This window comes from Nerophis lumbriciformis, linkage group LG27 (genome assembly GCF_033978685.3).
Source record: "Nerophis lumbriciformis linkage group LG27, RoL_Nlum_v2.1, whole genome shotgun sequence".
NCBI lineage: Eukaryota > Metazoa > Chordata > Actinopteri > Syngnathiformes > Syngnathidae > Nerophis > Nerophis lumbriciformis.
In genome coordinates, this window is record NC_084574.2 from 30,707,958 (window position 1) to 30,724,292 (window position 16,335).

The 16,335-nt window shown below is 38.9% G+C and overlaps 1 protein-coding gene across 3 annotated transcripts in view; it reads right to left on the reverse strand.

Annotated features, from left to right (window-relative positions):
* tsc2 (TSC complex subunit 2) overlaps window positions 1-16,335 on the reverse strand; it is a 39,829-nt gene that overhangs the window by 17,602 nt on the left and 5,892 nt on the right. For 2 of the 3 annotated variants that reach the window (XM_061988154.2, XM_061988152.2), the window contains exons 6-26: window positions 16,151-16,268; window positions 16,031-16,079; window positions 15,563-15,688; window positions 15,398-15,471; window positions 15,202-15,328; window positions 14,212-14,355; window positions 13,975-14,112; window positions 13,795-13,898; window positions 13,608-13,689; window positions 13,384-13,539; window positions 13,170-13,289; window positions 11,273-11,395; window positions 11,073-11,179; window positions 10,830-10,992; window positions 10,551-10,673; window positions 10,338-10,472; window positions 8,962-9,151; window positions 8,671-8,764; window positions 8,478-8,580; window positions 6,760-6,854; window positions 1,198-1,359 (exon numbers count right to left, since the gene is read on the reverse strand). In XM_061988154.2, coding sequence (XP_061844138.1) covers window positions 1,198-1,359; window positions 6,760-6,854; window positions 8,478-8,580; window positions 8,671-8,764; window positions 8,962-9,151; window positions 10,338-10,472; window positions 10,551-10,673; window positions 10,830-10,992; window positions 11,073-11,179; window positions 11,273-11,395; window positions 13,170-13,289; window positions 13,384-13,539; window positions 13,608-13,689; window positions 13,795-13,898; window positions 13,975-14,112; window positions 14,212-14,355; window positions 15,202-15,328; window positions 15,398-15,471; window positions 15,563-15,688; window positions 16,031-16,079; window positions 16,151-16,268 — 2,533 coding nt within the window. Of the gene's footprint in view, window positions 1-1,197; window positions 1,360-4,225; window positions 4,367-6,759; window positions 6,855-8,477; window positions 8,581-8,670; window positions 8,765-8,961; window positions 9,152-10,337; window positions 10,473-10,550; window positions 10,674-10,829; window positions 10,993-11,072; window positions 11,180-11,272; window positions 11,396-13,169; window positions 13,290-13,383; window positions 13,540-13,607; window positions 13,690-13,794; window positions 13,899-13,974; window positions 14,113-14,211; window positions 14,356-15,201; window positions 15,329-15,397; window positions 15,472-15,562; window positions 15,689-16,030; window positions 16,080-16,150; window positions 16,269-16,335 lie in introns of all 3 variants that reach the window. The other variant, XM_061988153.2, reaches the window with a different exon arrangement.

Genomic DNA, 16,335 nt, shown 5'->3' on the forward strand with positions numbered 1-16,335 from the left:
GGGGAAGACAAAAATTAACCCAATTGGAACAATGAAAAAACTTGGAAGGGACTGCAGATGTGGGGACACCCCCGTCTCTTTTCCTTTGAAGATAGATAGATCATCATAATGTTGTGCCAAGAGAGCACAGCTTGTAGGTTCAATGTGCACAATTAAATATCTTAGTTGCTCAGACAGTAATGTGTTTATATAGGTTTAGATTTGGGTATGTTGTTTTTAACAGGAAAAGACATACGTCCCTTGTTTTGATATTAACATTTAAGCTGGCACCAGTCAGCGCGTAAGGTAATCAAAGTGCAGGAATCAATCTTGGTTTTGCGATAATTTTTATCTAAAATGGTAATACTAAGCTGTTGGGAGTTATGCCACAGTCGGTATTGCCTTTTATCGTAAGATCCCTAAAATATAGACTTGTTTACCAGTGAAAACACGGTGCCTTACAAAAACAGTAGTTCTGAATGGATACTCTTCATGATTTACCTCCCGCCCCTACATGCTACTGTGACTGGATAGATTCCTAACTTGTCCCACAAGCCTAAAGACGAAATTAAAATATGATTGGATTTTGTCTCTGTCAACATTTTCGTCTTGTTTTTATTCGTCGACTAAATTGTCAATTAATTTTGTCATTGTTTTTGTCAACGTGTATTTGTAGTGATTCGTTATCGTCCTATTGTAGTCAATGGAAAAAAAATCGTTCACGATAACTAAGGCGAAAATTTTTAGTCAACAAAATTAACACTGCCCCACAGGTGTAGCTCTTTTCTAGCAAGGGTAATGATCCTTCCGCTGGTTCACATACACAACGTTTTTTACGACTTCTACTTCCTCTATTTTGTCCACTTTGATGTGTTTTTGGCGCTGCACCAGAGCCGAGGACATCACAAACTGTGGTTTAGCCTTTTCTTGAGGTGGAAAAAGTCGCAAATGAGAACTCGGTTTTGTTTATTTTAATGAATGACTATTCCTTTTATAAGTATTTTTAATAAACTTTGGAAGATTCACCATATGAATGCTAGCGCCCATCCATGTGACATTACTGACACCTAGTAACCAGTCAGTATACACTACTATGTATCATACTCAGTTTATTTCTCTTTAAAAGATTTGACTGTTCATCGACTATGGGCAAGATCGAAATAATCAGATTTAAATATGAAGGTCCTTTATAGTATCACAAAATGTGTGCTTTCTCACCTTTTGGGCAGTGCTGAGAAGTTGGAGAAGACATATCGTGCCATCATGTCCAGGCACGTCTCAGTGAGTTCCAGGTGGACCGTCTTCAGGCCCTCATCTGCTTGAGTTACTGCATTTTCGTCAGCGGAGCCCAGGCTGCAGGTGGTGTTGGAAGTTTGCATCCTACACAATGCAACATTAAGACAGAAAAACAAAAGCAAGGCAGAATTGCAGTGAGTGGAAGACTCACAGCGTCCAGATTTATTTCAACATCTTGTCCATGCACACAGAGACATGCAAGCACTGTAGCGGAGATACAGAGAGAAATGCAGAAGCCCAAAAAATACACACACCTGTCTGTACAACATGCTGTCTAGGTGTACAGCACAAGCATGTATGTTTGCAATCACAAAACAAGCAGCAACAAAGTCACATGCTAAACAAACCGCACAGGTGCGTTTGTTGTTGGTCATATTGAATCTCACTCACATAAAAGGAGTCAAAACAAAATTGTGAGTCTAAATTACAGAGAAACCTCACAGATTTGAAGATAATTCTGCAATAAAGTCATGGTAGTGGCTGACTTAAACCACACTGGGAATATTATACTTACCTTGCCTCTTTTTAACCAAACTCATGTATTTTATGAGCTCGACAGATCAGTGATCGGCAAAATAACTAATAGTATAATATAAGACTAATCTATTATCTTAGAAATGTGTATAGAAATACAAAGACCATCATCGTGTTGGTGGTTGTGAAACGAGAGCCACTGGGGAACACGTTTCAATCAAACCAGGTAAAAACTGCAAATGTGCCAATAATTATCAGAGGAGGCAGGCTATGAAAAATCTACATTGCAGCTGTGTGTGTGTAAGATTGTTTTTGCATGAAAAGGAAGTTCATTTGAAATCAGTATTGTCACTTGTCAAACAGGAGTGAAATTACATCCCAAAGCAGTGTTTCCCCACAGGACTACAATCTATTTGAGGCCTTGGGTTACAGGAGGAAGATTTGGCCATGAGACATAGGTACCCAATTAATCGATTAGTCCGATTAGGTACAAGTTTACATTTATATTCTGATGCTTTGATTATTCGTTTAATGCACAGGTGTTGAATTCAAGGCCCAATGACCAGATTTGGCCCGCTGCATCATTTTATATGGCTCGCCACTTAATTTTACGTGGCCCGTCCCACTATTTTATGTGACCCGTCGCATCATTTTGCGTGATCCCTGCATCAATTTACGTGGCCTGCCGCCTCATTTAACGTGACCCAACACATCATTTTACGTGGCTAGACACATCAATTTACGTGACCAGACATAATTTTACGTGGCTCCCAATAGACTGGAAACACTTCCGAGATTTCAAAGATTATTTTTATTGCCAATTTTTCTGTACTGTACTATTTATTTATTTTAAATTGTGACTGAAAAAAATACTGAATGCAAATGTATACCGTTGAAATTCATTTATTTGAATATCATGCAAAAATATATTCCAAGCATTGGTTTGTTATCAAAAATATATGCTTAAAAATCTGCTTGTCACTTTGACTTACGATTTCAAACAAAGTTATCCATCAATTTGTAATAATAATCAACGTAATTGCTTATGCAAATTGTTTAATATAATTGTGTAGTTTACTGTTACAAGTGTAACAAGTGGCCCTCTGAAGGAAGCCAAAATCGCATAATGTCCGTCAATGAAAAATATTTTGACACTCCCGGTTTAATGAGTGTCACTATTACAAGTGATCAAATCTGGACCAACACGGCCGCTGCAATAGAGCGCAAGTGAAAGCGGTGGTGTGCAGGGACTGTGATCTGTGTGCGATGAACAGCGGAGATTTCTTTTTTTGTATTAATGCACATACGTTAAAAGTAGAATTTCAAGGTTGATGATTTATTTAAAAAAAATAATTAAGTTTATGGCAAGCAGAAAAACACATTCAGGCTATAAACATGGTTTAATCTGATTACTTGATTAATTGAAATTCATCCCATAATCCTACAAAAATCAATGGATGTGCCACTAAAATCTAGATTGATCTGAAAACTCAATAAATATAGCAACAGAACTTGGTTGGCAAAACATTCTCTGAAAGATGTGCTGCGTATAAGGTGTGTAAGGAGGCAGAGTTAGGTTGCTATCTACTGCAAGGAGTTGGAATGACAAACTACATCCTCGCGTAATCCCATTATAATGTGTTTAAAAGTGTGGGCAACATGTAGCACCAAATCTGTTCATGGTGGTCCAAATGTATGTCTAGTGGGCCGCCACAAATAAAATGACTGTATGGGAAACACTGCGAAGTGACAATATGTTATACAACTGCATTGTAGATAGCACGAGTCACACTGAAGCATAGCACAAAAGGCACAAAGAATAGAAAGGCCGAAAATGTGCAAGTGCATGTTTGTGTTGAGGTTTTAACTTTTATAGTCTGTTCTCAAACTGTATCACAGGTTCAGCCCAGCTAGTCCTATAATCCCACTTTTGGAGATTGCCATGGTCATAGCAGCACAGTGTGTATGTGAGTGATGCACAATGACGACAAACAAAGAAGACTGTTGTGTTGCTGTTGTCCCCATCACTGATCGAGTGACCCATCGAGAAAAAGGAGCATTGCAGGATGCACTTGTCAGATCGGATAGATTCACACCATTTTAAATACGCATGCTCTCTGTCCCCTCCAGTTAGAATAACACCCAGCAAACAAGTCAGAGCAAATATTTAAAATGAAATAAAAAGACAAATTTGAGTCAACAGAAAATCATACAGAAAAACATCCAAATGAACTTGTCGCATGCAACAACTAAATCTAGAGGAGCAAGGGTATGATGGCAGCACACAAGAACCAAAGAGTTAGACACACAAACCCCAGCATGCAACATCTGTTCCAGGTAGCCCTGGCAATAGATACCCACCCGACGGCCCCGCATGACAATGACCCAACACCCCATCAACCATCCCATGGAGAAAGCAATTGAAGTTTTGGTTGTTGTTGTTTTTTTTAGTTGGTTACTCAGAGGACTCTCTAACCTGCGGACCGCATGTTCGGAGACACTGATGCTGCGGGATCGGAAAGCGTCCATGGCTGACAGGTCCCTCAGCTCTTTTACTGGAGAGCTGCTGCTATTGGCTACCACCGCTGCCGCCTTCGCCATTTTTGCTGCCCGAAGACTGGGCGATGATGAATACCACGGCGAAGGATTGAGGGCAACGAGAAGGGGTTATAGTAGCGGTGGGTAGTAAGGGGGTGAGTCATCGTCAAGGTGATGGTTTAGGGGTAATGGGAGGGGGTGTGTGGTGGTTTATCAGGAGGCAGAAGGAATCGTACCACCAACACCGAAGTAACATGAGCGGGTGACCAGGCAGCACAATAAGGTGGGATTTACAGAAGATGGTGGTAGGGCACAGAAAATCAAAGGGCAAAGGTCACAGGGCAGGGAATGTGTGGAAGGGATCCAGGATGACACGACCACCCCCCCAAAACCACAACCGCAACACAGCACCCAATCGCAGGAGGCAGGGGAGGCGCCAAATGAAAATATTGAAAGAAAAAACAAAACAGGGTGAAAATTAACAGCAGTTGAACATCATGAATCAGATAACAGGACAGTGAAGGAGAACTCAATTGATAAAGACCAACTAAAAGAAAAGCAAAAGCTACAGCGCAGGGTAAAATGGTGAAGCCACAGCTTTTTGAAAACTAAAATAATCCAGGAGAGCAACAAAATACATGGTATTTTACACAGCAAAAAAACAGATCAAAAATATGACTGTGGAGCAAAATTACGCAAAGTTTACATCAAAGCATATCCAATACATATTATCTAGACCACAAGGAGGTGTTTTAATGTAGATTAAAATCATCATTATTATTTTTTTCCATTTCACTATAACAGTTTTTTTTTTTTTTATTAAGAATTACAATGAGAGATCGTGCGCATTATGCTTTCGTCAGTTATTATTCAAGTTAAGACTAAAATCAGGATAAAACTACAGCGTCACGGCTCCAGGGGAAGTGGGACCGGCTTGCTCCTCCCTCTCCAAACCCTTCAACAGAACTTGATGTGCAGCTCCAAACACTTCTAACCTTATGTCAACATCAACACATACCACCGAGCTGTGATTGGCCGGTTTTTGGCAATACATCCTTTCCAATGGGTCGCCTTTCCAATTTTTTCCTCAAGCGAAAGCTCCATTTTTAAATCAAACGCCTTCTGCTTTGGTTTTGGATGTACAATGAAAGTGACCGGTCCACAGTGTTTAGTTCCAGTTTCAACAATGATCTGGATGTTACTTTAGCTGCCAATCTAGTCAACGAGAGTTGTGGTTGCTCACTCTTGGAAAAACAGCTGAGAATTGCACGCCTCACGGTTAACGCACTTGGAAGAGGTATGACAAGGATCAAGGCGGCGTTGGAGGAGACAGTATTGCAGCTACGCAGGAGCATAATCCAGGATTAAGTGTTGTAATGATTTTACATTTTTATATTAACATTAACTTTAAGATTATTTTTTTATTTCCAGTGTTTCCTGTGGGGTAAAAAATTGTTTGGAATCGGAGCACTATGCTCAATCATATACCGTAGTTAAGTTAAAGTTAAAGTTAAGTTAAAGTACCAATGATTGTCACACACACTAGGTGTGGTGAAATTTGTCCTCTGCATTTTGACCCATCCCCTTGTTCACCCCCTGGGAGGTGAGGGGAGCAGTGAGCAGCAGCGGTGCCGCACACGGGAATCATTTTTGGTGATTTAACCCCCAATTCCAACCCTAAATGCTAAGTGCCAAGCAGGGAGGTAATGGGTCCCATTTTTATAGTCTTTGGTATGACTCGGCCGGGATTTGAACTCACAACCTACCGATCTCAGGGCGGACACTCTAACCACTAGGCCACTGAGTAGGTTCCACTGCATTGGATACCTGGTCATTTGGCGTATTCCTTTTTCAGGAATATTGTGCAATAACAAATGTAGACCTCACATGCATACATACATATATACATACACACATACATATATACACATACATACATATATACTGCACAGCAGCATATTAAGAGGTGTTTCTAATATACTTAGTGTCAAATGAATGCCTCTTTGACAGTGCATTGCTGTCTGGGTCTCATTTGCATTTGAGTGCGTATGTAATCAGGCCAGAATATTTGACCTAACATATTTTTTGTATTTAATTATCAATGCTAAACAAGGCCAAATCCCCACCTGGGGATTTGGCCTGACAATTGGCCTGACAATTCTACACTACAGGACTTCGCCTCGTAACATTGTTTTGTCGTTCCACATATGGATATAACTATTATTCTGTTCATCATTACACTAAAAGTAAGTAACTTAGTTATAGTTTGAAAAACAACAGGTAATGAACAAACAATTTAAGAATGTAAAATAATGTAAATTTAATAAAATGGATCACCATGGCAACCTGAGAGTACTAATTGCAAACATTACCATTTGTGCTGAGGCCTCTGTTACCTTGGAAACCCCAACAACGCATGGTGTGGCCTGCTGCAGAGTTACATCCCCACTAGCAAATGTATGTATGCTTTACCTCTTGGGTCTTTCGTTGAGGCTAGTGCTTCGGGCACGAAATGAACTCTGCTCGTGGCCGTCATCAAATGGAAGCAGGGCGTTGGAACGCAAACCCTGAAGAAGAAGAAACAGCACTTCAAAACAGGTGCAGTGCTACATTAAATCTAAACCATTGGTCATTCACTGTGAAAAAAACCCTTAAAAGGATGTAGTAGGAGTCTTGCAATAATAAAGTTGATTTGTAGTAAAATGAAGACAGTTAATAGCTATAGTTGAGATTTTTGTAAAATAATCTTGGGAAAATACAAGGCTTTAACAAGGGAGGGGCCTAGCATGTTTTCCATAATTAAATCGCTCTTTATAATTTAACATTAAGTTCAGGTAATTAATAAGATCTTGAACTAGTAGAGTGCCCTTAATATACTAAAGCTAAACTATTATTAAATGCACAAGTTAACTGTAATACAATACTATAATGTGTTATGTTGTGCAATACAGTCATCCCTGGCCACTTCGCTCTGCCAATTTTGCCGCTTAAAAACTTCCATCCATCCATCCATTTTGTAGCGCATGTCCCTCTCTGGGTCGCGGGGGTGCTGGAGCCTATCCCAGCTACACTCGGGCGGAAGGCAGGGTACACCCTCTTTTTTTAAATATATTTATTAGTGAAGTGTAAAGTGGAGTGCACTATATTTATATAGCACTTTTTCTTTAGTGACTTAATGTGCTTTACATTGAGAAATCCATTATTTACATTTAAGCTACATTTACACCAATGTGGGTGGCACTGGGAGCAAGGTAGGAGAGGTATTTTGCCCAAGGCCACAGCAGCAGTAACTAGGATAACAGAAGCTGGATTCAAACCAGGAACCCTCAAGTTTCTTGCCGGCCGCTCTACCATTTGAGCCACGCTTCTACATATAATAATTCATATGATGTTCCATTTGACTATGGCCTTTTATCAGGCAAAAGTACAACAAAATATGCAAGCAAAATTACGTTTTGGCCTAAATGAAGCATTTTCAAGGGTAAAATCCGCTAAATTAACTTAAAATAACAAATCCAAGGTACTGTGCGATATTGCACTGATCATAATCATCATCGAGTAAGTTGCAGTATTTTCAGTGGTTTGTGGTTGTGTTTAAAACTGTGTGTGAGTCCAGATTAATGTAAATTATGTCTTATATGTATAACGGAGCAGTATATATTTTATTTTCTATTATGTCTATAAAATTGGGTAAAACAGGTGTAGTGTTAGTAGGTGTTATTTATTTCATGTGTAGAGGACTCTAAATATGTTTTTTTTTAAACATATTCATAGTGTCTTTTTTTTTTATGTTGAACTATAAAATTATTTGATTCCTACTTTAAGAAAATGTACAAATTGCAGTCAGGTCTGGAACCATTTAACAACAATAAACGAGGGACGACTGTATGACATGTTCTGCACCAAACTAAATCAAGATAACCTCGGTCACACAATCTACAAAATTCCTATTTTTCACAATGTTTATATTGCTTGATTCATTGTATTGATTTGATCATACCTGATATTAACAGTCACAACACCTATATATCGTGCACTGAATGTCAATCATTTTAGCCATAAGTAATTCAACCATTTGAGACATTTGTGATTAAGAGCTATATAAACAATCTTTGATTGATTTTGCCTTTTTTGTTTTCCTGGGAGATGCTTCAATTGAATGGTGTACAAAGAGACAAACAAGTCCACACCTTTGTGATGTACTGAACAAAGTCTTTACGGAAGGGTAATCTGCAGCGAATGAACCACATGGCAATCACATGATGGGCCAAGGATACAATGTACTGATTGTACCTGATGGAAATGAGCAAAAAGTAACTTGTCAAGAGTGTGTCTTTGCATGTGAGAATGTGAGAATGTTTTTGCATCTGTGTGAGCACTTACTTAGAGGGTTTAGTGTATGGCAGTGAGATAGCAAACACGCTAACATACTGCTCAGCTACAAAGTTGGCATAAAGGTGAGGTAGGCGCACCAGAGCTACGGAGCAAAAAAAACCAACAAATATCAGTAAAATCCTTAGAACCATGAAACGTTCTTTACTGGTTGAAACAAAAAAACACTTGTGAACACTTTATTAGCACAAATATGAATGCTACACACAGAAGTGTGATTAAATGTTCTAATGACTGAAGCATTCAACAATGATTAAAAAGGCAGCAGTCCTTGGTACTCACTTGAGAGGAATTCAAGCATTGGTGATGCCATGGCAACAGTGTCAGAGATGTGGGTGAGCTTGACAATAAGAGCGGGAAGAAGCTTGATCATGATGTCAGGCATCTCCACCGTACACATTGTAAGAGCCACCACACACTGCTTAGCACAGCGGTAAATGAGGCCTGTTTCTAGGCACTGGACAAGCTCTCTCTGGATGAGGAGAACGGACATAAAACAACGTTACTATTAATACAGAACTTTAAACATTTGAGAGTATGCAAATAATTAAAAGAAAACCTGCCCCTAAAATATAAATTATTTAACTTTGAAACCTAGCTGTAGTAGTATGGTAGTGATGTAATATAATATTAAACATAAATATTTGTCCACTGCTCTGTATTATAAATGATTCTAATAATTTGCATATTTCCAGATCAAATACAGGGCAGAAAGCAGAGGTTTGGCAGCGGCAAGCGGAGCCTCACGTCTTTAGGCGCAAGCCCTCATAAACCGGGTTGCAAGAAGCGCGCACATTTGTTTCAAAGTATGTCACCAATATAAGCTGCAAAGATTTATTACACACCATGATATTTAATGGTTTGACATAATTAATCTTACTGACAGAGAAGTTACAAAGTACTTTGCAGCACCTTGTACTATCTATGCTGACAAGTATATATAGTATTTGTAGGCAAATATTAGGAAACCAGCTTTTAGAGTGCCCCAACTTAAGAGTGTTTTAAGATTATGCTGTCTCTGTGCTAATTGTTATATTTTAAGTTACAAGCAATAGTTAGCTTAGCAAATGTCACAGCGAACCCCATAAGATCTAGCTGACTGCTAGAGATCGACATAACTTTGTTTTCTAAGAATGGGAAAGAGTAAATTAAGTGGTAAGGACAGCGCTGAAAAGGAGTGGAAGACATTCAACAAATCAAAAGGAATAAATCATTAAAAACATGCCCGAGGACATTTAAGCAAATCACTGCACCCTACTGAAGCAGAATGAGTCTAACGACAGCCAAGAAGGAGAAATGCTGTACATTACCATTACATAACATCATAAAACTACTGTTGTTGTTTGTAGTACACTATTATATTGTTTTTATACAGTATTTCTTATCTAAAAGTTTGTTTTTGTTTTTAAAAGGCATGTTACATGTTAAAATTGTGCTTCTTTGAGGGGGATTCAAATTGATCTCAAGTCATTTCAATGGGAGACGATTTGAGATATAAGTGTTTTCAATTCATGAGCTCCATCACAGAATCAATTAAGCTCATAAGTTAACATACTACTGTTAGTGCATTAGTAGTGGAACTCTACAGGTCTAACTGTCCAAAAAGTACAGTATAGCAGAACCTCAAAGACTATTTCTACAGACAGTGGTTTTTGTACTTGTCTTGATTGTTCCAGATAGCTGTGGTAGGACGTGATTGCTGTAAGGACAGGAACCACCGCCAGCTGAACATCAGTTCGTGAAAACCCCTCTGGTGTCTTTTTCAGGCGCTCTGAAATCAGCCGGTCCGTCACCTACGTGCAGAAGACAGAACTTGAGTTGCGTCACAGGGTAGTCACGTTGCACCGTCTGTTTGTGTGAGAATACAGCACCATGCAGCAGAGAGTAGAACAAAGCTGGTCCAAGCTGCAAGGCGAAGTGAGCAGCATAACTTTGTACTGTAGTGTCCATGGTAACTTCTCAAGGATCAGTTTTAGCACTTTCCAATCAGTCTCCTGCACAAGTAAAGTAATCATGGTTTGTTTGTGGTTGTGTGCATAAACAGTATGCCTTGATTTAAACATTATATACCATTTTCACTTAGCTTGGCATATTTATTGCATGCACATTACATTTGATGTGTTGTATTAAATAAATATAATCATGTTTACCATCTTGAGGCACTGCAGGAGAACGCTGAAAGCAGGTGAATAGGGCAAGTAGGCCAAGCGTATCATTGAGGTTGCAGATGTTGGAGGAGCAGTAGGGGGACCACTAGCAGGGGGAGACGTTGAACCTGTTGTTTTTTTTTCAATGGCTCTTTTCTCCGGCTCCCTGAATCATTGAGAGACTAAATATTAATATCATAGTAATAAATCTGGGGTAGTGTTGGTGTGTAAATGTGCACGGCAGACCCTGAGTCACAGTGGCAATAAGGGCTGAATCTTATGATGCCATCTTTATTGGGGACCCCAACTCGATGAAGCGAGTCTGCTCGCATCATCAGCAGGAATTCAAAGACCTGAGGGAGAAAGGTGTGTTGTGCGAAAAAAGAAAAAAAAAAGTGAGAGCACTCCAGTTTCTCTCACAGAAACCCAGTTTCTTGTGCGCTTACCTGTAGTCTGATGCTTGAGCTAATGGCCGAACAGTACTTGCTCTTATAGTGGAGCTGCAGATGATTGATCAGCAACTCATACACACGTGTGGCATGGCTGGCTGGTAGACTGTAGAGCTTACTCTGAAAAGCGAAAACAGTACATTGAACTTTATTGTACCTATCTTATTCAATTCACACACATACCTTCTTTGTACAGACTTTATATCATTATGGCCAAATCAAGAAAGGATTGTCAAACTAAATGTAATTGTGTCTGTATCTGTTGCAGTTAACAATAAAAATGCTAAACATATATATAAAATATATAACATATTTTGGCAGCATTCTATTAAAAAAAAAAAATGTGTACCTCAATTTACAAGCTAAATTTGTTCAATAACTGAACTCTTAACTCAAAACACTGGTATCTCAAATCATCCACACCCATTGAAATTAATTGAAGTCCCCCAAAAACACTACAATTTTAACAAATAGCATGCTCTTACATATTGTCCCACAAATTATTGCAGATAAATTATATTATTGTCAGCTTTATTTTGAGAATAAATTAACCACTAATGTAACCATTAATCCATTATTTATTACAGCTTGTCCCTCTCTGGGTCACGGGAGGGCACTCGAAACATAATGCAAGTATTCCTTTCAAACGCTAAAAACTTTGATTTCTCTTTAGATTTTTTTTACTGTTATTGTAATTTATCATAAATAAGTAAACAATAATAATAAAATATACTCCCTATCTTAATCACTGTTACCAAAGATCTTAAAGTGCAGTTTTTCCCAGGGTTGAAAAAACTGAGTCGATTGGTTTGCATTGTTGTTGTTTTTTGGGCATATTTGCATGTCATGTCCGTGTTGATGGGCTCAATTTGCTAACTATTAAAACCAAAATATTTCCACACTGGACATTTGGCTTTGCAATCATCTTTTTCCCTTCCTGTGTGTAAGCCAGTTGTCCCGCCTCCGCACACAGTGACAAAGATTGGAGGCGACTGACAAGAGGATTCACTCTGCTAATTTAATTCTGCTACTGAATTGACACGCTCAGGTGCTGAGAGCAATGTAAAAAGTGAGTGCTCTTGCACCCCGTTTCAAAGCGAGAGCTGAAGAAAACATACACACGGACAATAGTGTATTTTTACTTCTGTTTTAAATGTTATTTTTTAGTCTGTCCTTTGCCTGTATTTCTTTGTGGTGTACAGCTCTTTGTTCTTCAACTGTGGTTGTTTTTAAAGGGCTTTATAAATAAAGCTGGTATGGTATGGGACATGGTTATTAAGTTAATGTTATTAAGTTAAGTTCATGTTCATTAACTACCTTTAAAAAGAAAAACAAACTATTAGATAAAAAAAATATTGTTTGAAAAACAATATAATAGCAGTATAAAACAATTACAGCAGTTTTATGATGTAATGTAATAATAATGTAAAGCAGTTACATCTTCCAGCAGACTGAAGAGGACTTTGAAATATTTGGCAAGAGAAGTTTATTTAGAGCACAATTCGCACACAAAGCAGTTCAGAGTTTTTAATTCAAATTTGCTGTGTTATCTAGGGGCGGGGAGGTTTGTAACTTAAATTATATTCGCAACTTATACCGTATTTTTCGGAGTATAAGTCGCACCGGAGTATAAGTCGCACCTGCCGAAAATGCATAATAAAGAAGGAAAAAAACATATATAAGTCGCACTGGAGCCTGGCCAAACTATGTGCCGAAAAATACGGTAATAAAAAGCCAAGAGACCGCTTGTATCTCTAACAAAGTTAAGGTACTCATAAGTTGAGGTATCCAATTCCACATGTCTATTTATAATATGATTTTTTTTTTTTTTTTATTAAAACACAATGATATTTTTACACAATTTCCATCCATTGTTAAATTGGTTGTGGGTTACCTGAAGAATCTCAAGTAGTCCCAGTATAGCAGTCCTGACATCTTCCATGGAAGACTCTGCTATTGGCTCCCTCTCTGAAACCTCCACAAGTCCTGAACACACCAGAGAACGGCTGGCCACCTAGCAAAAAAGGCAGCACCAACATACGAGTTATTGCTCAGAACCCACAAGATATGAGCTGTGGGCCAAGCAATGTTACTTGATGTACTCATACCCGCTCAATGATGTCTAGCAGGCTAGTGAAGTGGTGGGTGTTACAGCCCTCACCCAGGTCCACCAGGAGCTGGGTAGCCTGTTTTCTTACAGCAAGGTCTCGGTCTTCAGCTATCCCACTTAGTTGGGGGATGACTACCATTTCTATCAATTCATCCTAAAAAAGGAAAAAACAATATTGACATATTTTCCAAATAAACCACCAAGATGAGACAGTCTACAAACCTCATACAGCTGACGGTTGGTACTTAGAACAAATGACAGGATATGAAGCACTTTGATCCTGATCACACTACGACTCTCATTCCTTTAACGGAGATAGTGAACCGGAGCAATTAACGACACAGCATATTCACAGTGTGTGCCGTAAATACAGGGAGATTTGAAGACAAACAAAATGGGTTCATCCTACCTGAAGAATTTCTCCATGAGGCGGTGAAGGCTCTGAATCCAGCCATCCTTGGCAGGCTGAATGGACTGCGCCCGGTATGAGATGAGCGTCAGCACCGATGCATCCTTTCACACAAAGGAACAGGATGAGCAATACAGAAAAACCTGCTGGCACTAGGATGAAAAAAAGTGATAGACTAACAGGTCTTTTGTCAGCACACTTCTCCACCAGACTGAAGAACTTCTCTGTGGAACCATGATAACCATTCTGCTCATACAGCTCTTCCACTGTTGTCAACAGCTCATACACTATGGTTTTCAACTCTGCACTGCCTATTGCCTACAGTATCAGGGGATAATGACAAAGAGGGTCATACAACTGGTATTCCGGTTTAAAGAGGACTGGTTTGTGTGAGTGAGTGTGTGTGTGTGCAAGCACCTGAATCTGCTGCAACAGCCGCTCTATGATGCCCAACAGGATGTCCCACGTGACAACCTGAAGCTCCTTGCCGTACTTCTTGATCAGTCGGGTAATGGAGAGGACAATTTCATAGGACACCACCTCATTGGCACATGACATGGCCTGAATGGTAGACAGCAAATGTTAACAACCATATTGTCTCTATTTGTAGTATGGAGGATTGTGCCTCCATTAATGCATCATACTGAGACGACTTTTCTTAATATGTTGTAAAGATGAGACGTTCGCGACCGAATCAAGTCTTTTCAATGGCTGTTTCAAATGAACAATGAGAATAAATTTGAAGTTGAGAGCTATTTTTTTATGCAGATCCAGCTTTGGCAATTGCCCATGTGCCACCTGACTAGCAACTGGAGGAGATAATGAAGTCAGAGTCTAAGGAAACGTAGCATTTTATTCTTACTTACTGCATATGTTTTTATGTATTGTTAAAATGTTCTTGTGTCACAAACTTGTTTAGGGGAGGGAACATTCAAAATAGTACAATTACTGTCAGGTATGGGGATGTAGCACCACTCAATGAAACGTTTAGAATGACAACAAAAATAATTCCTACCAATATGGCCGTGTAAATTTAAACTGTTCCGATTGTCATCTTTTCTTATAACTGCTAGATGTATTATTAACTGTGATTGTTTTCTTGATTAAAAAAATTAAGTTGAAAAAAACCCCCAACTAATTATAATAATAACCCAGTCTTTTAAACGGTCCCCTTTGAAAGGAACGGCTCCTCAACATCCGGCTCCCTTTAACAAGCTTAAAAAATCCAGTCTCGAACAAGTTACCCTCCTCAATTAGCAACCAAATAGTAGAAACAGCATTCATTACAAAACGCAGAGTTCTACACCAATGCAAACTACTAACACAATAAACATATTTGTAACAATTTGGAGCATTTTGACTGTGATTATGACTAAAGTCAACCAACTAGAGTTGCAAATGGTTTACCTTGTAAAAAGATGGCAGAACCAGTGTGGGAGTGTTTTTGAGTGCAGGGAGCCTGTGCGCTCCCCACAGCGCCATTCCAACAAAGAACACAGCTCCTCTCAACAACGGTGCATCTTCCATATACACCCTAGTAGACATGGCAGGAAGTAAGATGGCATAGGAGAATAGAACCAGTTCAATCTACAATATAACAGACCTTTCCTCCATTATGCGGCACATGGTGTAAATGGCACTGTGGCCAAGATGAGTTCCCAGCACTTTCCTCATCAACTGGAAAATAAAATTAAAACATCACAAGGTAAACAGACTAGCGCATGCGGTCGGGTATAAAGTTCTTCCATACTGAGAACCCTCTGCGTACCTTCCAGCAGGATTCACAAAATTCTTTTACGTTCACCGTGCGACAGAGGGTAATTATAAAAACGGTGAGTGAGTCTGAGGGTAGACAGTTGTAACACACTACCGCGTCAAGGACTTGGAGTGCCACCTGGAACATACCAACACACAAGGAGCACATTTAACACAGAATTAGAAATGTTGAATTAAAAAAGTTTCTAAAATTAATAAAAGATAAACATTTTCAAAATAAAAAATCTAATATATTAACCAATTAACATCTTTGTTAACACAAGTACATTAAGATCTGCTAAGGTTTTTAAACATGTATTACTGATGCAAGAATACAATTTCTCCTGTTACTAATAATTTAAAAACAAAAAATTCCCAGTTTTAAATGACTTCATTAGATGCAAAAATAATTGTGTAATAGCATGAATCATTATTTTATTTTATAGCCTAAATGGACCTATACACATATCAAATAACCCACCTCTATATCTGATGAAGAGGTTGTTCTGTTGCACAGAAGACAGATTTTCCTGCAGAAAGACTACAATTTTAGCAAAACAACAGACTCGTACAGTTTGTTTTCATTCGCTGTACGACTCACTGGACCATGATGGAGACATTTTGGTCCAAGTAGCAGCTGTTGAATTTCACCAGATTGACAAGAACGTGAAGAAAGTCAGACGTGAGACCTATGTCCATCCACAACAGGACAAAGCGAGCTGAGGAAGAAGAGAAAAGTTAAGAGAGAAAAAAAGCAGATACCACTTAAACTGGGTTTCTTTGAAA